The sequence below is a fragment of the Salvia miltiorrhiza genome, chromosome 4 (genome assembly GCF_028751815.1).
Source record: "Salvia miltiorrhiza cultivar Shanhuang (shh) chromosome 4, IMPLAD_Smil_shh, whole genome shotgun sequence".
Taxonomy (NCBI): Eukaryota; Viridiplantae; Streptophyta; class Magnoliopsida; order Lamiales; family Lamiaceae; genus Salvia; species Salvia miltiorrhiza.
The window spans coordinates 33,310,034-33,333,865 of NC_080390.1; the positions used below are offsets into that span (position 1 = coordinate 33,310,034).

General features: G+C 34.8%; 2 protein-coding genes across 2 annotated transcripts; one reads left to right on the top strand and one right to left on the bottom strand.

The window, feature by feature from the left end:
- Positions 1–753: 753 nt before the first annotated feature.
- LOC131023326 (uncharacterized) lies at positions 754–2,415 on the bottom strand. Its single transcript, XM_057952869.1, has 2 exons — positions 1,609–2,415; positions 754–1,287 (listed from the first exon to the last, which is right to left on the bottom strand). The coding sequence occupies exons 1-2, from the start codon at positions 2,413–2,415 to the stop codon at positions 754–756; spliced, it is 1,341 nt and encodes a 446-aa protein (XP_057808852.1).
- A 3,488-nt stretch (positions 2,416–5,903) lies between these two features.
- Positions 5,904–10,147, top strand: LOC131021226 (uncharacterized). Its single transcript, XM_057950334.1, has 15 exons — positions 5,904–6,275; positions 6,719–6,816; positions 7,018–7,118; positions 7,216–7,294; positions 7,444–7,504; positions 7,592–7,638; positions 7,738–7,830; positions 7,926–8,016; positions 8,172–8,220; positions 8,596–8,712; positions 8,788–8,935; positions 9,014–9,106; positions 9,209–9,277; positions 9,441–9,483; positions 9,907–10,147. The coding sequence occupies exons 1-15, from the start codon at positions 6,218–6,220 to the stop codon at positions 10,005–10,007; spliced, it is 1,248 nt and encodes a 415-aa protein (XP_057806317.1). The 5' UTR covers positions 5,904–6,217; the 3' UTR covers positions 10,008–10,147.
- Positions 10,148–23,832: the final 13,685 nt, after the last annotated feature.

Below are 23,832 nucleotides of genomic sequence, written 5' to 3' on the forward strand. Positions count from 1 at the left end.
TGTGATGCTTACCCCGATTCCTTTTTTCTGTGTGAGGAAAATTGGCAATTAGGAAATGGGTGATGGGCAGTTGCGGATGTTAAAAACCCTGCTTCCTGACTTTTTTCTGGTGAGATCTACCCTAATCCCTAATTTGCTCTTCCTGGTTTGCTGATATATGGCCGATTGACCACTGATTGTGGTGATATTGATATGTGGTCGATTGATTTGTTGGATTAATGACCTTGTTGGCTATTGCATGTGGGATTTGCACTGTTTATTGGTGTGGCATGGGTCTGAAATGATGAATTACTTGTGAAATGTTAGGTCCCTGTTGGTTTTTAAAACTATGATCTTTTTAACTTTCAATGAGTTTAAAGTTGCCTTGTGCTTACTGGTTTGGTTTCCTTATTGTAAGCCTATGTGATTGGGGGTTGTTGCTGTTTGATGTTGTTGGCTGGTGTTTGAATGTTTGGTTAACCACTGATTGTGGTGTTGGTGGCTGTTGTGATGTGTGTTTGAGTGTTGGTTGTTGCTGTTTGATGTGTGTTTGAGTGTTAACTTGACCACTAAAACTTCCAGTAAACATTCACATAGAAAATGGCAGATGCATTTACAAAATGTTTGGTCATTCACTATTTTTAATCACAAAATGCTGCCAGAATTTACAAAATGCTGCCTTCTACCTCCAAAATGCTTCCTTCTTCCACATCACAAACCTTCATGACCTTGAATTTGAAGGTTATGCACCATCACCTCAAGCTCATTTGTGCATCATGCATTCACTCCCAACTGTTGCATTAATGAGTCAGTTATGGATAGTGCTCCATGCTCAATTAGATAAGATATGCACTTCCTAACAAGTTCACTTGGAACTTGGAGATTCAATGGGAGCATATCCTGCCTAATTAGTGCATCCTTCCTCATATGAGGAATTTTGTAGCTATTCCTCCCTTTAACCTTCAGAATTTCAATCATGCAAGATTGTAAGCTCAAAAACACTTTGTTCAAAGTGTTTGGGCTTAATTCATTGAATGAATTAATCACAACATTCACAAGATCTGATACACTGTTACAAACTGATTCAGTTTGTAGGGACTGAATTGCCCTAAACCACCCCAGATCATTGATGTTTGTGTTTGGGGAGTTTGGTGGTTGATTTATCAAATGAATATCAAATCCATCTGCTGAAGCAACAGCTCTGAAATCTGGGTCTGAGTCTTGTATGTGAGGCCTAGCATTATCTTGTTGTATGTAGATGGTTTTGCTAGCATTTGCTGGCCATTTTGCTTTAATAGCAGGAACAATCTGTTTTACAAAAAAAAGAAAGCATTCACACTTTAATAAACTGCATTCCAAACTGCCATCTGCATTCATACTTTAATAGACTGCATTCACACTTTAATCTGTTGCATTCACACTAAGCATACAAAGAACATGACTTGCATTCACATCTGAATTAGGGCAGAACAGCAGGAACAATCTATTTTTTTAAAAAAAGAAAGCATTCTGGTTTTAAAACATTGCATTCCAAACTGCCACTTCATTAACTAAGCATACAAAAGAAACCAAATGAATTTGGTACATGGTATTGGTGCATTTAGGGAAGAATTCAGGCAGCCTTTGTACCTTGTTTATAAAGCAATCTTTCACAACTTCTTTTGTGATGCTTTGTATGGGCTTGAGCTCCATTGTCCCTGCAGCCCTGTTTTTGCTCTTCCTTTTGGCTGGTACTAATTCTGTGAATGGAAATATTCCAATCTTCCCATCAAACAAGCAGCTGCCATCATCATCAAACACTGGCCGACACACAGCACACATGAACATGACTTTTTGGATGAATTTTTTGCTCTTGCATGTCCTATGCGGTTCTGTCTCTTCAGGGGTGAGGTAGAACCTTTGTGATGTTTTTGTGATGTAAAACCACTTTTCATCAATGTGGACTGTGTTGTGCGTGCTTTTAAATGATGAACTCCTAACAATCCTATCCCATTCTAGAGCTTCTAAGGAAAACCGTAGCCTAAGTAACTTGTTTGGAGCCATAAGATCAGGCTTGATTGCATTTGTATATGCTCTGATCAGCCCGGATTGAATCCACCTGCCAACTGTTGTTTTACTGCATCCAATCCCACATGCTAGCCTTCTAATTGTAGATCTTTTTGTCAAGTCTATGCTAGCAATCAATCCTAAATCAATTTCTACACATTTTCTTCTTGGATTTGAAGGTTTTTTACTCAAACAACTAATTACCTCACCACGATCTTTTTGCTTTTTTGCAGCTGCCCAAAGTCGACTAATGGTCCGGCGGGAACTCTTCCACTTTTGCACCGCTGCAGTGAGCTTTCCTCTGCCCGGTTTGCCGCTTTTGCTCCCTTCAAGAAGGAATTGAAGTATAGCTGCCCTTTCAAATGAAGAAAGATCTTTTCTTCTAGCCATGTTGCTGCTACTTTTTCAACGTTAGGTGTTAGATTTTGAGTGTTTTTTGAGACTGAATGTATGGCCTATTTATAAGGGCTCAACTCAAAAATTGTGGGAAATTTGAAGTATTCTGAAATTTTTAATGAAAGTGCAGATTCTGAAATTTGTGGCGCCATTTCTAAAATTTCATTTTTCATTTCAGTTGGTTGCACTGATCAGTTTTTCATTTTGTAGAATTTCAGTCTTTTATTGTGGCACCATTTTAGATGGTTTGCTTATTTAATTTTTCAGATCAGTTTAAAAAAAATATGAGGAATTTAATTAATGGTTATTAAAAATTAAATTAATAAAAAAAATAAAGTCATTAAATTAATAAAGAAAAAAATAAAGTCTTTATTTATATTGATAAAATAGAAATATCCCTTAATCACAAACTTAAACATGTGGACCAACACTCTTTATTCTACTTAATTCCTTCTCCTTAATCTCCGTGCCGAAAAGAAACGTGCCATTAATAACGGGACGGAGGGAGTATTACTGATAATTTATTTTAAGGCAGACTAATTCAATAATCTCATTTAATTAATTAAATATTAAATTAATTTTTTAATTTACTAAAACTTGAATGAATATTAAAACTTGAATTCACAACCAATATTAAAATATGATATTTTTTATAAATAAAAATGAGACTGTGCACAAAAATAAATGATAGTACATTACGTTTTAATTATGCAAATGACAATTTTAATAACAAAAAAAAATATTTTGTTCGATTGATCGGAGTGGAAAGGAAATAAATGGGGGGAGGAATTGGGCAGGCTGTGCACAGTGCAAGCACACATTTGACCCTACCGCTTAATTCTTTGTGATTGAAAAATTTGCCAATATTAAATATAAATCTTCAAAAAAGTATATATACAATGCATGTATATTTTTTAAAAAAATCACATTTCATTATTACTTAATAAAAATAATATATTTACAAATTTTATATTTACTAATATAATAGTAAATTTACAATATATAATATTTTTCGTGCATCGCACGGGAGGCGTACAAGTAAAGCTGTAAAAGAATGCCATTTTGGACATGTTATAATTGCACCATTCAAATGTGTATCCTAAATTAAAGCTGTTAGCGCTAGCTTAAGCTGGCACGCAAGAAGGGATGCAGCGCTAGAGTGCCGCTTAGTATATATAAAAAGAGAAATAAATGTTAATAAAATCAATTTAAATGGTAATTTTTTAATTGTAAAAAATCTTAATAATTAATATTTAATTAGTGGTTAATTTATTTGTTTCAATCGGTTCCACTTACTTCTCAATCTATTTTTTGTTCTCATTCAATATATAAAATATATTCCGTCTAAAAAAATACATAACACATATTTTCTTTTCTATTTATTTTATAACTTTATTATGAATATAATAATATACAAAATGCATCTTAAATTAAAGATCATAAAAATATCTTCAATTTGGTATATAATATATCAAAATTTAATAAAAAATAAAGAAGTTGTTATCATTTAAAGTTTAACCATATTCAAAAAATAAATATTTTCTAACTTTCCTTCAAATGTGTATCGCGTTTAAATATCTTTCAAACTATTTTTAAATTTATATTTCTTCTTTCTTTTTATGAATTTGATTTATTTTCTTATCCTATTTTTTATATTTTTAAAATTACATTCACCGCGCATAGCGCGGGAGGTACACTAGTATGAGTAATATCCACATTGGGCTGTGATTGCACACGAGAATTATCCACCACCACCATAAAGGAACGCTGAAGGAATGAAAAAGACTTCAAAAAAATCACATCCGTACCTCTAATCTCTTCGCGTAGGACATGAAACAAACACACCTTCAATCTTTGTAAGATACCATATACTCCATTCCATTCCTTCATAAAAGTTAATAGTTTTATTATTATTTTGGTCCATTAGTCTCTTTTTTATATAAAAATTATCCCTTATATTTTAAATTTCATTAATATTTAATATTTACAAAATAAAAATAAAATAAAAGATAAACTCAATCATTTAACACATTATTTGTAGAAAATAATATACTCGTGTGGCCATTTTGAAGAAAGAAACACATATTTGACCACTAATTGAAAAAGTACAAAATCTTGCCATTTTTTACGTTCTAGGACTGTTTTTCCCTTAATTAGGGCGGGCCGAATTCGGGTTTGCGTGTGGGTTAAGCACACATAAAACTATTAATGTCAAAAGTACCAACAGAAAAAAATAAATAAAAAAAATCAAGTAAATTGGTACACTTGGCACTATTAGTGCCAATAGTGCCATGCACGAATGGTACTAGCGACCATATTAGTGTCAATAGTGTCATATACTTGTGTTGATGCATTGTCTTGTCTTATATAGATGAGTACAGTTATATGACCATTTTGAACACCTCCTTGTAGGATTTAGATTATCAATTTAGGGTTTAAATTATCATTTTGGGTTTAAATTTTCCATTTAGGGTTTTGATTCTCCTTTTAGGATGTTGTACGAATGATACTTATGGTCATATTAGTGCCATTAGTGTCATATACTCTCTCTTATGTAGTGTTGCACGAATGGTTCTTATGGTCTTATTAGTGTCATTAGTGTCATATACTCTATCTTATGGTCACTAGTACCATTCGTGGATGGCAATAGTGCCAAAAGTACCAATTTATTTAGTTTTTTATTTTTATTGGTACTTTTGGCACTAATAGCGCCATATGTGTCTAATCCGCGCGCAAACTCGAATCCGGTCCGCCCTAATTAAGGGAAACAGTCTTAAAACGTAAAAAATTGTCAGATTTTGTGTTTTTTCAATTAGTGACCAAATATTGTGTTTCATTCTTCAAAATAGCTATTTCGAAAGCGCTCTCTTATTTTAGTGAGTATTTATCCACCCAACTTTAATAGGTCAATTTTTTCATTTTATACACATTTCTTAATCATATTTATTAGTAAAACACATGTGCTCTAAATTACACTGTAATTTTTGTGGATGGATGAAGTAATATTTATATATTTATTGAACGTAATACTCCTTTCGTCCCATAAAAGTGTACATAGTTGTTGGTGGCACAATTTTTAATAAATATTAGGTGAGTGCGTTATTAGTGAAAGAAATGGCCCATTGTTATTAGTGGAAGAAATTATTCAAAAAAGAAAAATGCACTCTCATAGAATGATAGAACGGAGAGAGTATATTATATTAATGTTATTATATCGTCTGCATGACATATTATTAAAGAAAGTGATAAAACCTGTAGAGTGGTGAATGTATAAAACAATCAAATTAATTAATTTTGTTTGTGCGCGTGTGTTGACCTAGTGATAAAAGGTTAATGTGTGAGACTTGAGATCCTGGGTTCTAGTCATCTGTCGCGCTGTCTTAATTTTTTTTTTTTTATTATTATTACTTATGTAATTTATTAAAAAAATAATACTAAAAATTAATTTTTTTTATTGGTTATGTCAGCGTAAAAGAAAAGTTGTAGTAGTTCCAAATTCTGTTGGAATGATGGGATTAATCTGAGTTCCCTTTCCCCTACCCCACCCGTCTCCCCAGCTTGCATTCGGATCCGTTTAAATCAAATCGCATATTCCCGTCTTAAAACTTACAACTTACGATGTTGTTCTAGCTACTGTAATCATTTTGGCAGTTGGCTTCGCGTCACTTCAACATCTTTCCCTCTTCCTGCACTGGATTGCGATATTACTTTCACATGTTCTACACTTATTTCCCAATAGTTTCAATTTCTGTTTATCAATTTCCGAGTTTTGAGATCTCAGCTGTGGGTATCATCAATGGGCAGCTCGGAAGAAAGAGTTGTTGCCGTGATCATGGTGGGAGGCCCTACTAAAGGTGTTTCTTACTTTTCTTTTACTCTTTTTTTATAATGCTGAATTCTAGTTTTGCTCAATGTTTGATTTTGGTCGGATTTGATTCCCGTGGATCAAAATGTTGGATGTTTTGCATGCATTTGGGGTTTAATTCTTATATGTAGACTAGTATTACAGGAAATTTATGGATCTTTAAGATGATAAGAAATTTATTGCTTGATTATATTGTTTGGTGGAAAAGGAAAAGCATTGATTGTAGATATTATTGAATTTTTGTATTGGTACTGTGCGTGTTTTTTAATACTCCAATTTATGGTTTGGTGAATGCAGGAACTAGATTTAGGCCATTTGCTTGATTATATTGTTTTGTGGAAAAGCATTGATTGTACATATTATTGAATTTTTGTATTGATATTGTGTTTTTTTTTTTTTTTTAAATATAATCTATGCATTGGTGAAATGCAGGAACTAGATTTAGGCCATTGTCACTGAATATCTCGAAACCGCTTTTTCCACTGGCAGGACAGGCTATGGTTCTTCATCCTATTACTGCTTGTAAACGGGTAAGATAGATTGATAGTCGAAGACTTGCTAATTTTGGAAAATGGTGTATTTTTGGCAAGAGGTGATATTGGAAATCTGAAATGAGTTGATGATTTGAGTAGTGCTTGATCAATAATTATATTCGTAATTTGGTTAGTGAGAAATTTGTAATGTGGTACTGTTCGATAAAGTAACTGGTTTTATTTGGATTCTTGTTTTAGATCCCAAATCTGGTTCAGATCTTCCTCATTGGTTTTTATGAAGAGCGTGAATTCGCATTGTTTGTTTCGTCCATTTCTAATGAGCTTCGGGTGCCTGTGAGGTAATAGCTGCATGTTAACATTTTCTTCATCTTTCTATATGCCAATAACTTGTAGTAAATCATTTCCTTTTTATTTTTATTTTTTTTCTTTTACTAGATATTTGAAAGAGGACAAGCCTCATGGTTCAGCTGGTGGACTTTATAACTTCAGGGATAGGATCATGGAAGAAAATCCGGTTCTATTCTGATCTTTGGGAACAAATTATGTATACGAAACCCTTAATTTATGCTAATGGCCTCTTAGATGACAAATTTCTCTCTCTCTCTCTCTCTCTCTCTCTCTCAAGTATATATACATACATCTCATCATACTTTTACCTGGCAGTCACACATTTTTTTGCTGAATTGCGATGTTTGTTGCAGTTTTCCACTGCCAGAAATGCTAGGTAACTTTTCAAGAGTGCAACAGAGAATCTAGACTAAAAGATATACGGTGATTATACTATGGTTTTGATTTGTGAATTACCTTGCAGAAGCTCACAGAAGATACGGTGGAATTGGGACAATCTTGGTGAACAAGGTCAGTATCTCTATGTGTTTGTTTGAGTTGATCTTCGTCTCTCATTGTAAATATTTGTTGACTGTTCGCTGATTCACATATTGTTTTCTCTTTTCGCAGGTTTCTCCTGAATCCGCATACCAGTTTGGCGAACTTGTGGCTGATCCTGATACGAATGAATTGTTGCATTATACTGAGAAACCTGAGACCTTTGTATGTAACAGTTCTAAGATCGAACTAGTATCTACGGTGCTACTTCCTGATATCTAAAATTGATTTTGGTGATGTATCATTTCTGCATGACACAGGTTAGTGACCGTATTAACTGTGGAGTCTATGTGTTTAGCCCGGGCATCTTTACAGCTATTCAAGGTGTATCCACACAACGAAAGGAAAGAGGTCTGTAAATGTAACGCCTCAACTTATATATTTAACAGAAGAATCTTCATATCTATAGATGCATATTGACAAGAACCAAAATGTTGAAGTTTTATTTTCAATTTTCCCCTGCTAACTAGATCTAGTTATTTTCCACTTTTCTTTTCTTTTTGCAGCTACCCTAAGGCGTGTAACCAGCTTTGAAGCACTTCAACCTGCAAACAGGTAGAATCGTTATCGTCTTTAAGAAAATAAGGACTGGTCACCGTCGTTCTTAAATTATTTCAATTTTTCCCAAGAAATATTTTCAAGATTGAGATCAATACACGATGATGCTCCGCTTTCAAGAAGTCATAGTTTGGAACAACCTGATAAGTTTCCCCACAAATTTATCTCCTTGTTGCCTGAACTTGTACAACGAGAACCAAGAACCTAATGGTTAGCGATGAATCTAAATTTCCCCATAGCAAATTTTGTCGAACCTACATCAACCAGCTTACAAGACTTGTTCTTAGACTATGTGCATAAACAAAGACAACTGAAATAGATCTGTCACATTTTATCTGTTTTTCAGTCTATTATACATGTTATTTTTGTCAGGAGTCTTCCTACAGATTTTGTGAAATTGGATCAAGATATTCTATCTCCACTTGCTGGGAAGAAGCAGTTTTATGTATACGAAACCCTTGATTTTTGGGAACAAATTAAAACTCCCGGGTAAGGGCTGTACGTGCTTCTTCCTCGCCTGAGCTCTTATGTCATTTGTTTATCTGACAGTGCTTTTTTGTGTAGAATGTCACTGAGATGTTCTGGGCTCTATCTTGCACAGTTTAGGTTAACTTCGCCCTATCTTTTAGCAAGTGGAGATGGTTCGAAGAATGCTACTGTCTCTGGTGATGTATTTATTCATCCTTCTGCAAAAGCTCATCCAACTGCTAAAGTAACCAAAGCTAACAGTTTATTTCTGTGCAGTACTCTTTTCTCTACAAAATAATTTACTTATGCTCTGGTGGTACAGATTGGTCCGAATGTTTCAATCTCAGCCAATGCTCGGATAGGAGCTGGGGCGAGGCTTGTCAGCTGCATTATCCTTGATGATGTTGATATCCAGGTGCTCGTCAGCTAATTCACTAGTTAATACAAACAGTCTATATTGATAAATTCTAATGATGCCATTGATTCATAAGACTCATCTTAGTGTTATACTTATTAGGAAAATGCTGTCGTCATTCATGCAATTGTTGGATGGAAGTCCTCCATCGGAAGGTGGTCTAGGGTCCAGGTAACTCATAATCGAAACAACTTCTTCTTGTTTCTTCATCAAACTCCATCTGGATATTATGCAAATCCTACTAATTGTTCCCTCCAATAAATTAGAAAGATCTGCAGATCAATTTTGCTGCTTCGTTTTGTAATGTGTCCTGAGATTTGTTGTCGTGTTTCAGGCTTCGGGAGATTACAGCGCGAAACTTGGGGTTACAATTCTAGGTAGTTTATGCAATGACTTCTCTCTATGAATCTTAAGTTGTTCTCTTTCTCTCTCATAAGCAGCAAGAATCTTGCACAATGGTGTTGTGCGAAGTCTCTCTCGCTCTCTTTTGTTGAGGTGTAAGAAACTTTCACAATGGTGTTGCGTGAAGTCTCTAAGAAACTTAAAGCATGGTGTTATGTGAAATCTCTCTCTCTCTCTCTCTTTGAGGAATAAGAAACTTGCAGCATGAGTGTGTGTTGGCCAAGCGGTAAGGGGTTAATGCCCAAGGCCAAAGGTCTTGGGTTCGAGTCCTCTGTGGCGCGGCCTTTAAATTTCTTTATTTAATACTGTTAATTTATCAAAATAAAAAACTTGCAGCATGGTGTTGAGTGAAGTCTCTCTCACTCTCTCTTACGCATGCATGGTGTTGTGTGAAACAGGAGAATCTGTGACTGTTGAAGATGAAGTTGTGGTGACCAATAGCATTGTACTTCCACACAAGACTCTCAATGTCAGTGTTCAAGACGAAATCATATTGTAACTCTGTCTATAGCTACAATCATATTTTACCACACGGTGTATTCATTCTTACAGGAATTTCTAACATCGATTTTGTTCATATCATTCTGCAAATTGAATTCTTCTTTATTTTTCATAATAAAACAAAGTGTGTTCATGAGAGTTGATTTCGAATTTGGTGAAAGTAGTTATAAACTCTCCCGTAGTTCTGATATATCTGTTTTATTTTATTTGGCATCGTAAGCACGTCTGAATTAAAAAGGGCAAAAATGCTGATTTTCTAATGCTAAAGTTTTAACTCCAATCATATGTCCCCTTTGTTTGGTTGGATGTGAGACTGTCGAGCACCTCTTTTTCTCGTGTCAAGTGGCTTATAAAGTTTGGAAGAGTTGCTATAGTTGGTTTCCATTCAATTATGTGAGTCACGTAAATCCAATTTCTAATTTGAGCATCACATGAAAATTGTTAGAAAGAAGAATCTTGTAGAGGCGTGGAAGGCTTTGTGGATCTGTGTAGTATGGAATATTTGGAATCACATAAATGAAAGGATCTTCAAGAATGAGACAAGCAACAGAGATGATTTGGTTGAGTTAATAAAAGTTCGGTTTTGATTTTAGATCTTTAATCTATCTCCAAGCTTTTCTAGTTATAGTTTGAGTGATTGGATTTGCAATCTAACTCTTTGCTTTGATACGTAGGATCTTTATGCCTTTTTTATGATTGTTTGTTTATAATCTATTTTGGGTTTCACCCCTCGTGCGTGATTAACTGATTTTACTTATACAAAAAATGCTATAGTTTTAACCAATTAAATTTTATAAATAAACGATAAAGATTTCCCGAGATGGTGAGCATATGTCTACAATATTTAAAAATAATATCGCTTGTATAACTTAGTCAGTAAATCATCATAAAATTATTTTATAAACATCATTTGTGCTCTCAATTAGATTTTTCTTTTTGGCTTTTTGCTCTATGATCACATGCTATTTTCCGACTATAAAATCACAAAGAATTTGTTACAAAAATAAGCATCTAGCAATTATTCCCTCACAAAAAAAAAAAAAAAAAAAAAACAATTATGAAAGCAAGAAACAAAATACAGGAACATGTTTATTTCTCAATTCGTACGTTGTGCCAATGATGCCACTCTATATTTTTCTGATACAATTACAAGGAATAATGCAGCTATTAATAAAGAGAAAAATAACCCTAATCAAGCCCCAAATACAATCCGGCCCAAACAACTGAAATAGGCCTAAAAATATTGTATAACCGTCGCTTGCATGACCGAATTCACCGGTATTATTAAGAGGCATGCATTTGATTTGGGTGATTATGATTAGGCGGTAAATGAACAGAGCTACTCGCAAGTTATTCGAGATTCGGCTCGAAAAAAGTTCATTCGGAGCTCTATTCGATAATAAACGAGCCGAGCTCGAGCCTGATTTCAAGCTCAAAATTTTTATCGAGCTCGGCTCGTTGAGCTCGCGAACATATTCGAATTCGATTGTTCGCGAGCCTGTTCATGAACCTTCAGTCGAACCTTCAAACGAGTTAGTACACGAGCCTTAGACGAGTCGAACTCGAGCTCGAGTAACATATTAATTAAGAAGATTTTCTTAAATTTATAACAAATTCGAGCTTGAACATCATATATACGAACATCTAATGAGCCGAGCTCGAGCTCAAGCTCGAATTCGACATTATCGAGCATCACCCGAGCCGAACTCGAACCGAGCTTGAGCTTGTTAAGTGGGTGACGAGCCGAGCTCGATCATCAAGATAAATGCTCGGATCGAGCTCGAGCCGAGCTCGAACACCCGAATATTTAAACGAGCCGAGCTCGAGCCTGCTAGTATTCGGCTCGTTTACAGCCCTAATTATGATTGATAAAATAATTTAATTTAATTAAGTATTTGATTTATATGATTGAATCTGTGATGAATAATTAGACTAGTACTCTAAGGGTGATTTCATTCATAGCCACCATTTTACTCTTTATAGCTCCTATTTAAATTAATATTTAAAAATAGTTAGAATTTTACTAATTTAACCTATACTTCATAACCCCCGTACGTTTATAGCTTAGCTTCATCGCTTACAACACGTAGAGGAAGATGATTGTGAGGATTGCGATTCTAGCAATGTCTCCTATGGCTATTGCGACGATGGTTCTGCTCCTTAAACTTGTCTTTTCCTCGACAAGCAACACCTCCCGTATTGTTCATATAAATCAAAACTGTTTTTACTACCATAGGGTGTCTGTCTATTCAATTAACTTGTCTGGCCTGCTATGTAACGGATCACATTAGCCATGTTCCCTTTCACAATGAAGAAATTTCTTTCATCGTTGTTCTCCAAACACAGTCACACATGCCTTGGTATCAGGGACGGAGCCAAGAACTAAGTTCGGGGGGGGCTGAAATTGTACGGGGGTTCGGGGGCGGTAGCCCCCGAGAAATTTTTTTTGGGCATTCTGTATATTCAAGGTATTTTTTTTATTAAAATACGAGCATAATACTAATAATAACGAACAATATTTTCATAGATTATATAGTTTCAATATATCACAAAACCTTTTTTGGACATTCCGTATATTTAAGACATTTTTTATTAAAAGGCAAACATAATAATAATAATAATAACAAACAACATGTTCATAGATTATATATTTTATATATATTACAAATTAGTTTCAATACATTATAATTTTTTTTAGCATTTCATACATATTAGGCATTTTTTATTAAAAGATAAGTATAATAGTAATAATAACAAACAATATTTCATAGATTATATAGTTTTAAATAATAGGATTATCCTTAAATTAAGTATATATGAGAGAATATAATAACCAAATACTCTTTTCTAAAACAAAATTATTTTATAATAGGTATAAATATATATCTATATATATTTTATAATAGGTATAAATATATATCTATATATATCTAGCCCCCCTGGCTCCGTCCCTGCTTGGTATTGTTCATATAACCCAAAACTGATATGGTAAATTAATTTAATTTGAGGACTATGAAGTATAGGATAAATTTGTAAAATTTTATAATTATTTTTAATTAGAGGGGGCTATAAATAAAATGGGAGCTATCAGCTATGAATAGAATTACCCATTGAATAATTTTTTAACACCTTAAATTGAGTGAACTATTTTATCTATCTCATTCACCAAATCAACCAGCTTTTAATCTCCATAACTCTTCTCTCCAAGAAAACATTTACCGACATTTTTAATTCCAATTCTTCTAAAAAACACAACTTTTCGACTAAGGCTGGCAAATCGTGCGGGTCGGATCGTTATCGGGTCGACCTGATATCGATCCGACCTAATAAGGCCAAACCCGAACACGACTTGTTAAGGGAATGCCCGAACTCGACACGAACCCGACACGATTTACCTAAATTCGAACCCGACACGAACCCAACACGAACCCGATAACAATACGATTCAAAGCGTGTTGACACGACACGATAGCGACCTGATCTGATTACAACCTGATAACAACACGAATTTAGAGCTGATCTGATTTGCCCAAATTCATGCACATCAATAATAATAATAATAATAATAATAAATACAAGTAAATATTTAATAAAGGCTAAACTAAAGTGTAGAAAGAAATCATGAATAAAAAATTAAAAATAAATATTTAATTCTATCGGGTTACCCGAACCCGACACGAAATTATCAAGTCCTTATCAGGTCGACCCGATAATGACCCGAACCTTATCGTGCGTGTCACTAACCCATTAATTTCGTGCGATTTCGTATCGTGCTTTCGTGTCGTGTCGAAAATTGTCAGCCCTATTTTCGACTATAGTGACGTTCATATATATATTTGACTATATTATATATATATAGTTGATTAACACCACAGATCTTTATATTTTATCTATTTATTATCCAAATGAAATTCCAGTTGAGAAACCTAGATTGATTATGGCTAAGAAATTGAAGTATCGTACTAACTAGCATGTCATATAAGTTTATAACTGTTGAGAATGGAGTATATTTTGATAGAGAATGATCAACAATAAAATTAATATATATATATATACTCCGTCCATTTAGAAAATCTTTGTAATTTCTTTTTTCGTTTCTCTATAAAATATTTTCCATGCTTATTTTTTGGACATAATCTCATTAATTAATTATCATCCTTAAAATTTACGCATATTATTGTTAATGGATCCACAATATTGCAACTTTTTTTTTTTTTAATTTAAGAAAAATGTTTCATGAAAAGATGATGTATATTGTAATTAATTTACCTTTACCCTATAAGAAAAACGCTAATAGACTAGACAAAATTTGTTGTCTATTAGGAAAAAGTATGCCATTAATAGAGTTGTAGTCTATTCAGGGTGGTCATAGACAATATATTTTTTGTCTATCGTTGCAACTGTTATCTATTTCTATATAAATGATCGATTTTTTTTCTTGTGGATGACAGTTTTCCTACGTTGTTTATAAAATTCATACATTCAGACATCATTCGCTATTTCATTAATATTCAATAACTAATAAATTAAAATAGGTTAATTACCTATAAATACACAAATTTATACTCATTAAAATAATCCATTAAAATGAGATAGTGAATGATTGAGATTAGCCCACTAAAATAAAATTTCTAAATGTGAGACCTTTATAATTTTTAAATTCCATATTCATGTTGACGAATATAATTAAAGAATCAACATTTATCCATCACCTCTTTTAGATAATAACATTCATTCATCATTAATTCAAACCAAATTCATACGATCGAATCATGCAAGAAGGTTAGCTATAACATCAATGGCGTCGGCCAAAACCCCTGTGTCTCCATTCTCCTGCTTCAGCCCGGCATCCTTCGCCACGGCGGCCGCACAGCCTCTAGCAGCGCCGCTAACAACTCCGGCCGCTGCTATGAGCTTGCGGTAACTGCGCTTCCGCAGATACTCCGGCGCCAGTAAGAGCTGATCCAAAGCCCTAGCGTTGAGATTCTCGCAGTTCATGTAAAGGCTCTTGAGATTTGGATCCCTAGCCGATAACATGAGATTGTGAACCTTGATTTTGACCTCGCCGGCGGAGTCCGTCGCAGCGGCGATGGCTATTTCCCCCAGCTCCGGTAGGGTTGCCGTCTGGCTGCGTGAATCGGAGGACTTTAATAGCTTTTGGCAGCGAGGCGGTTGCTTAGTTTTAGCGCAGACGTTGTCGATTGAGGCGGCGTCTGCGCGGCGGAGGAGGTCGCCGGCGGTGAGAGAAAATAGGAGGATGAGAGAGAAGAAGGTGGCCATGATGTTATAGTTTCTTAATTGTTCTAATTGGTTGTTTTTCTATGGAATCGGTTTTGTTATTTATAGAGTTTTATTTTATGATCGGAGAATTAGTATTTTTTTTTTATTTGATTTGATATTATGTAAAAAATGGAAAATTAATTAGAGCTAGTTACTCAGAATGCAACATTATTGATGGCCATGGAATGGAAGAATGATTATTAGGAAAGTCTCGAGTGGGATGATCTAAACGTATCAAAAAATTTATTAGTGCGATTGGTTTAACATTTGGATGTAAATATTACTCCTTAAACATCATGAACATGTCATACACCAAAGCATGCATACTATTGTTTGTTTTTCAACGCCATGGGTGAATGTATAATACAAGAATAAATTAAATCTATAATCGATTTTGAAATGCATACCACCATAAAAATAACGTCTTTCCGCAACAAAAGTTTTCATCCTCAAATAAAAACATAATTAAAGTAGGAATGGAATGAGAACGAAAAGGTGATTCCTATTTCCACTCTTAATAATTATATGATTAATACGATTTTTTGTAATAAAAAAGAGATGCGGTTAATTCCTCCCATCCCCAAATGTATGATTAGTCAAAAATAAAATTTTATTTCCTTTTAATTAATTAAATTATCTTATTTAGTTTTTGTTTTGACAATAATAATAATAATAATAATAATAATAATAATAATAATAATAATAATAATAATAAGGGTTAATTGTAGTTTACGGCCCAAACTTTAGAGTTGTTGGGAAAATTATAAATGTTTTGATTTGATAGCAAAACTCCTCTCTGTTGATGATATGTATGCTGATGTAACTCGTAGACTATAATTCATTTATTAGAGAGTATGCTTCTTATGTTTACATGTTAGCAACTTGAAGGATCAATATATATAATTTCTTGAATGTGCATGAAGACCAAACTCCAGATGATCCAAGATTAGGGATGGCAACAGGTCGGATCTCATCAATACGAGATCCAGATCCGCCCCAGGTCCAACGAATCTGAAAATTTGGGATCCAAATCTAGATTAGTCAGATCCGCGGGTCCAGATCCATGAATCTACTGTTTTTAAAGTAAATTTTTAAAAAAAAGTCACAAAATCAACAACATCTAGTTTCCATCATAAAAAATATTGCACAAAACATATTCATGCAATACAAAGTCTCAACATAGAAAAATAAGTCACTAAAAATTCAAAATAAACCAAATAAAAAAAAATTCAAAATAAACAAATCTCAATGCTCAAATCAATGATAACAAGTCTTCCAAATTACATTTTCTAAGAACAAAATATCTCCATAGTGCATTATTTTTAATTTTTAATATATTTAAATTATTAATAAAATAAATAATATATATATATATATATATATATTAAATAAAACAGATCCACGGGTCGTATCTGGATCGGATCCGAATCTAAAATTTCAAGATCCAAATTCAGATCCGTTTTAAAAATTGAGATCCAAATTTACCAGGTTCAAAAAATTGAGATCCAGACCCTAAAAAACGAATCTGAATCCACGGATATGGGTCAGGTCCAAGATCCATTGCCATCCCTATCCAAGACTAGCATTGTAGATAATAGGTTGCTTAGTTGAAAAGCGAAGCATGCTAAAACTGATTGACTTTGAGCAGCTGATGCTAAATGGGAACTAAAGGTGATTCGAAGCCACGTCGTCCTAATTAATAAGTACTAGTATTCCACCCGTGCATACGCACGAGGTAAATTATTGTAGTTTTTTTTATAACGTTAATTAATTATATATTAATTATCATTGTATTGTGTTAAAATAATAAATGAAAATTATTGTGTTATATTGAAAAAAAACACATAACCTTTAACTAAGCAAATAATTTATTTTTTTAATTATACTATTAAAAATATGGGTACAATAATAATAATAATAATAATAATAATAATAATAATAATAATAATAATAATAATAATAATAATAATAATATAATTGATGAGTGTGGAATTAATCTCAACATAAATAATATAAAAATAACACAAGTATTTAATGTGGTCTTATCGTTAAGATCTAAGTCCACGAAGAGAAATCCGCTAAAATTTACTATTTGTGGAGTTATCCAATTATAGAGTTGAATAATTATAAGAGCATCCGCAATGGGCTTACTTGATAGCCTACTTGATAGTGGGGGACCACATTGAGTAAGTAGGGTTACTTGATAGCCTACTTGATTTTTTTAGTTTTGATTTTTATGCTTTTCATTTAAATTTAATTGCTCAAATTTAATAACACAATTTATTTCAAATTTAAATTGCATTAATTATAAAATCCTAAATATTACATAAAACTTTAATAAAATAAAAACAATTCATAAAAATTAACTACTCTGGCCCTAGAGGTCCGAAACGTGCCCAAAGGTGCTCCACCAAATCATTTCGGAGCTGAGCTTGTAGATGTCTATCTCGAAGAATTGAATCTCTTCCTCGAAGGACATCGGTGTTTGTCGAGCACTCTCCGTCGAAGTACTGCTAGACGCTCCGTCGTCATCTCTCCAATTGAGAGCCGCTTTACCTTCGTGCTCCACAATCATGTTGTGGAGAATGATGCAACACAACATGATGTCCTTTAGGTGCATGTACGTACCAATTGAGCGCCGAACTTCGAATGATTCCCCACCGAGCCTGAAGGACTCCGAAGGCGCGTTCGACATCCTTCTGTGCTGATTCTTGCATCTTCTTGAACCTCGCCTCCTTCGGATTGGTCGCCATTGGTGGGCTCTTGACGAAGCAACGCCACTCCGGATATATGCCGTCACACAAGTAGTAGCCCATCCGATATTCGCACTGGTTGGCATGAAAGACCACCGGCGCCGCCGTTCCTCTGAAGGAATATTAAATTGAATTAACGTTCCGTTTGCCCGATGATCGTTTCTTGGATTATTATCAATTTATCATACAACGATTAATCCTAACATGCTCCTATGAATTTAACAGCTGCACGTTGGAGTTCAGAAATACCTGAAGAATTCAGAAGAATTCGTCAATATGTCGCTGAACAGGTCAGCCAACTTCAACGCTCCGTTTGACCCCTCAAACGACCTCCAATCGTATTTTGTGCAGAAATACGACTTCTTCGTCTTCGAAAGAGCTTTCCGTGGCCGCCTGATTCGTCTGAATCAGAGTTCTGTGGAGGACGTTATGGCCGTTTTACGGAGACTGCCAGAACTTGGTTTCCTGCGAAAATCTGACTCCAGCTCTGATCTTCTCGACTGTATCCCGCTCAGCTTTCACCGTTGGATGGACAACGATCTATGAAAGTCCCAAGAGAGAATGCTCCACACTTTTTTCTGCGCCCCACAGCTCTCTCAAAAACCCTAATTTTTATCAGTGTATTTTCCTGAGAGCTGACAGCTGTATTTAATAGAATTAAATACGTGTGGGACGCTTGGAATCTGTAATAGGCGTTCCTTCTCTCCTTCTAGGGCTAGGAGACTTTGGGCCAGTCCAGGGACCAGATACAAGGAATAAAGATGGGCCTCAAATAAATTAATTTATCTATGGTCAGCCCAGACCATAATTAATTTATAAATATCAGTTCATTCCACTAGAGAACCGATACTGACTTACCCCTTTATTGCCGGTGATGAGTCGGGGGCTTGTATTTAGACTTATTAAATCTCCGTATTTAAAATATCCGACATCCATTAATTAATTAGAGCTCTGACAGCTTAAATTAATTAATCTCTTTATAATTCCTTAAGCAGTACCACTCAAACTTTATTATTACGCCTGAACTTAATCAACCTGCAGGGTTTAGCGTAATAAACCTTATTGAGCTCCTTAAGGGGATGTCATTATCCTATACCGGATACGGGTACTAATACAGATAATCAAATATCATATATTAACCGTTATCACCCAAGATACAGAGTACTCGAGTTAGTATATAACTTTCACCCATAGTAAGTCAAAGTGATATACGAATTAATATATATATCTGAATACTTATTAGTATTAAGATTTGTAAGTCACCGAGATCTTGATTCTTCACTTAAGTCAGATAGAAGAATACATCTCAAACTGTGGTCCTATCAATACGTAATGACGTACCAGTATAGACAAGTAGCCAAGACAAACTACTTCCATCTATACTGCAGCCTAAACCAATAACTTGTCCTAGAGTTATTTCGGCTGTGATCATATTATATCTCTTAAGGTTATTCCAATTATATGGTCTTCTGTGATCTACAACACACCATATAATCTACTTATATAGAGATAAAGAACATACATATGCAATTATGAACACAATCAGATAGGAGATTAGATAGTGAACTTAGGAAACATTGTATACAAGCATAAAACGTTCTTGCTTTCAGTATACAATTCCAACAATCTCCCACTTATACTAAAGCAAACTTTTAGTATACAATGCGTCTATTTACCAATCACCTAACACTTCTCCCACTTATACTTAAAGTTTCCTAAGTGGGTGGCATCAATCTGGCATCAATCGCATTCCCATCTTTCAATGACCATTTGCGATAAGCCTTTTGTGAAAGATCAGTAGGTTTCTCCAATATGTGAGAATTTATTCTTTGAGCACAAAAACCTCGATTTACGAATAATCGTATAACTTGGTACTTACTCTCCATGTGTTTAACCCCTTGTGGTTCTTGGATTCCTTAGAGTTCGCAACTGCACTTGAGGTATCACGAAGGTGATGCTCCCACGCAAACTAGGAATTACCCTTAGATCCTGGAGGTAGTGGTCAAACCAAAAGGTTTTACCTCCCAAGAAAAAACACATAGCTCGAGGTAATTATTCTTTGTTCCGGTCAGCCTGGAAATCCGAAATCATATAATCCAAAAAGGAACTAAACTGTCTAACTGGTAAACTATCCTTATTCTCTAGTCAGAGACTTGAGAATATAATTTACCACAATTCAGTGTCCTTAACTAGGACTATATTGATATCTTACAATCATGCTAACTGCATAGCAAATATAAGATCTCGTACATAGCAATCCATACATGAAGCTATCTACTGCGGAAACGTAGAATACTGCCTTCATTTCCTCAACCTTAATAGGCATCTTAAGACATAGTCTTTAGATAAAGGAACGCCATATCTAAAAGTTAGCAATCCTTTCTTGGCGGTATTCATACTACAACGAGTATTCTCAGTATCAATGTAAGACACTCGAGATAAGCCCAACATCATTTTCTAGTGATCCCTTGTTACTTTGATCACAAAGATGTATACTGTACATTCTTAGTCTTTCATATGAGACTGTTCGGATAACCATTACTTTATGTCTTAACAATAGCTCCATATTGTCGCCAATTAGGAGGATATTGTTTACATAAAATGCAAGATAAAACACATCACCGATGACACGAGAGCGATTGACACGAGATGTTTCTCTCCCTCCCTCACGTAACCTCGATGGTTTAAGTGAGCTGCTATGGGTAAAATGATCCGAATGTTCTGAGCATGGCACTGGCGAAAATATCATCATAACCTATACCTTCACACTGGGCATAACCTTTCGCCACCAGTCTAGCTTTAAAAGCTACGACCTTGCTCATTCGGACTTATCATTCTCTTGTATACTCACTTGCAACCTATGGCTTTACGGCATTCTGGTAGCAAGATTTTCTTAGTATACAACCATATTCTTAATGGATTGCTCCATTGAGGCGTGCCAGAAATCTACATTCTCGTCTTCCACTAATTCCAAGTAGATATCTGGGTCGATTCTCTTATATTCACTACCAGGGACTGAATCCAAAGATTCTCCCAAGAACATAAATCGATCAGGTTGTCCCACAACCCTCCCACTACAATGGATCTGTGGTGGCACATGTGTGTCAACAGTGCGTGCAGTGTCTTGTGGTACAAAACTCTTGCACACTTGGCTTGGGTGATGGAATCGCCTGTCTAATGTATTCAATTTCTTGAAGTACACTATCTGACTTGGATTAGTGATTACTCCCATAGTCCACTTCTAAGAATCGTGTGTCATTGCTAATAACCACCTTCTGATTCTTTAGGGCTAATTGCAAAGATACATAACTCATCATCGAACATATTTTTTCAAGAGTGACCTATTTCTTCTCTCCACCACACCATCTTATATAGGGATTACACGGTGTAGTAAACTGGGTTGGAATCCCAAACACTGACAATGAATCAGAAAAGATCATTCCTAACACATTATTGGCCCTTTATCCCCTTTGCCATGAATGACCCGGTCTCCATCTTTTCCTCTATACAGGATTCGCAGGTTCCAAAAAGTACAACTTGGATTGAATCCAATGTACTATTTAGACACGAGCCTTTGGATCCTGTTAAGATAGATGTGACCTAATCTAGGGTGTCAATATATGTGTAAGATCCTCATGAGAGATTAGCCTTAACTTTTCTCTTTCTTTTGTTCGATAATGTAAATGCAATATAAAAGTATTTTGTAGACAAGTTATAGTATGAAGAGAGATGTTCAAAAATACCAGAATAGACAACTTTGTCATTTCTTATGATAGAAATACCACTATCAAAAATGACATAAGATCCATCTATTCAAAATTTTTGGAACATGATAAGGAACTCTCAAAAAACTAAACTATGTCTTTAAAACTTAAAGACAAGGCTTCAATTGCAACAACTGCGACTCTAGTCACGTTGCCTATGAAGACAATCATCTCATCACTTCTCAGCTTCCTTGTCAGCTTAAAAAGCCATGCAAGGTGTAACAATCATTATCAGTTTCTCTCGTTATCCACTACTCACAACTGAGTAGAAAATGAGCTGATATGTCTCAGTTACTATAGCAAGTGAAGTACCTTAACCCTTTGCCTTGAGTATTGAAAGAAAAAATCTTCAATACTCAATCTTATCACACCACTACTCCCACTATTTCCCTTGTCTTTCTTGCCCCTTGGACCCTTCTTCTTCCCGTCATTCGACGAAGAAGATGGCTCTCCTTTGGCAATAACAAGTGCTTGCACATCTCTTTCCCACAACTTCCTTAGCCGTAACTAGAGTAACTCAAAAGAAGTATCTTTCTTGCTCATAACAGCATTGAGGCGGAAGTTCTTAATTAAAAGACTTGGGAAGAGAGTTCAGGATAATATCGACTTTTGCCTCACCGTCGATACTCCCACTTAGCAAGTCAAGTCCGTCAAAATTTGCATGACATGCTCGTGCACTGAGCTGTACTCACTCATAAAAATAACAAGATTACTCTCATTAAATTTAAATGAGCAGCTCAGTCCGACTCTCCGAACACTTTCTTAAGATTCAGCATGATGCTAATAGCATCATCCATGCCCTGATGTTGGAACTACAAGGCTTGTGACATTATACTCATAATATAGCATATAGCCACATTATTCGTCTCATGCCACCTTTTATGTAATTCCTTTTTCTCATCAGTTGACTCATTATTCGGCCCATAAGAATGTGGAGTAGTAAGCAACACAAAAATTGTGTTAGTTTATGATAAAGATGAAAATCCAAAACTGCGTTTCCATTTTATATAGGTGGACCGGTTAAAAGACTTTGTGCAAGAATAAATAAATAAAAGGAGACATAGACATATCTGAAAGTAACGAACATAAAGCACATAATTCGTAACAATAATATTGTAACCTCTTGATAAAACAATATTAATGAAACCTCCAACCGCTCAAGGAATCCCATGTGCAAGCCACGCTGTGTGGACGTTTACACACGAACTCTTCAACCAGACTATTCACCTAGTCATTTAATTTCCATCCATGTCAACTTAACCTTTTGACAAAGGAAATTAATAGTTGGCACCTTAACTAGACCATATCATCATCAAGAAGGGACTCCTCGGGGAGTTGTACATTGTACTTGATATGATATCTAAGCAATGACCACAATTTAACCTTGAAAATTAAATTCTCGAAATTGACATACTCACTCGGACCATGCCGCTTTCAATTTTATTTTCTTGGTTATCTTATTTAATTCCATTCTCCAAAGTACTTGTGAAAATTATACAAGTAAGCCACGCTGTGTGGACGTTTACTGCATGACTCCCACTACTTTAATGGATTTAAATATTTTTAATAGAAACCTCATCTGACAAACTTATGAAAGAACAAATATGAAGTAAGCCACGCTGTGTGGACGTTTACTCACATCGCCAATCATTTTGTCTAGAGACCGCATGTGGAGGTCTACATAATTTTAAGAATAAAAATTATTAAGTAACAACCACAATCTAACTTTGAAATTAAACTCTCGAATTTGACATACTCACTCGGACCATGCCGCATTCAATTTAATTTCTTAGTTATCTTATTTAAAATCCATCATCTAAAGTACTTATGAAAATCATACCAGTAAGCCACGCTGTGTGAACGTTTACCGCATAACTTCCACTACTTAAATGGATTTAAATATTTTTAATAGAAGTCTCAACTTAACAAACTTGTGAAATCAAATATGAAGTAAGCCACGCTGTGTGGACGTTTACTTATATTCTCAATCACTTTGTCTTGAGACCGTTTGTGGAAATCCAAATAA

Excerpts from the sequence above, each read along its gene's own strand:
- LOC131023326 (XM_057952869.1), bottom strand. The coding sequence starts at position 2,415 with ATGGCTAGAAGAAAAGATCTTTCTTCATTTGAAAGGGCAGCTATACTT. Across the intron at positions 1,288-1,608 it reads AAGATTGCTTTATAAACAAG|ATTGTTCCTGCTATTAAAGC; the intron begins GTACAAAGGCTG and ends TTTGTAAAACAG.
- LOC131021226 (XM_057950334.1), top strand. The coding sequence starts at position 6,218 with ATGGGCAGCTCGGAAGAAAGAGTTGTTGCCGTGATCATGGTGGGAGGC. Across the intron at positions 6,276-6,718 it reads GGTGGGAGGCCCTACTAAAG|GAACTAGATTTAGGCCATTG; the intron begins GTGTTTCTTACT and ends GGTGAAATGCAG. Across the intron at positions 7,831-7,925 it reads CTGAGAAACCTGAGACCTTT|GTTAGTGACCGTATTAACTG; the intron begins GTATGTAACAGT and ends TGCATGACACAG.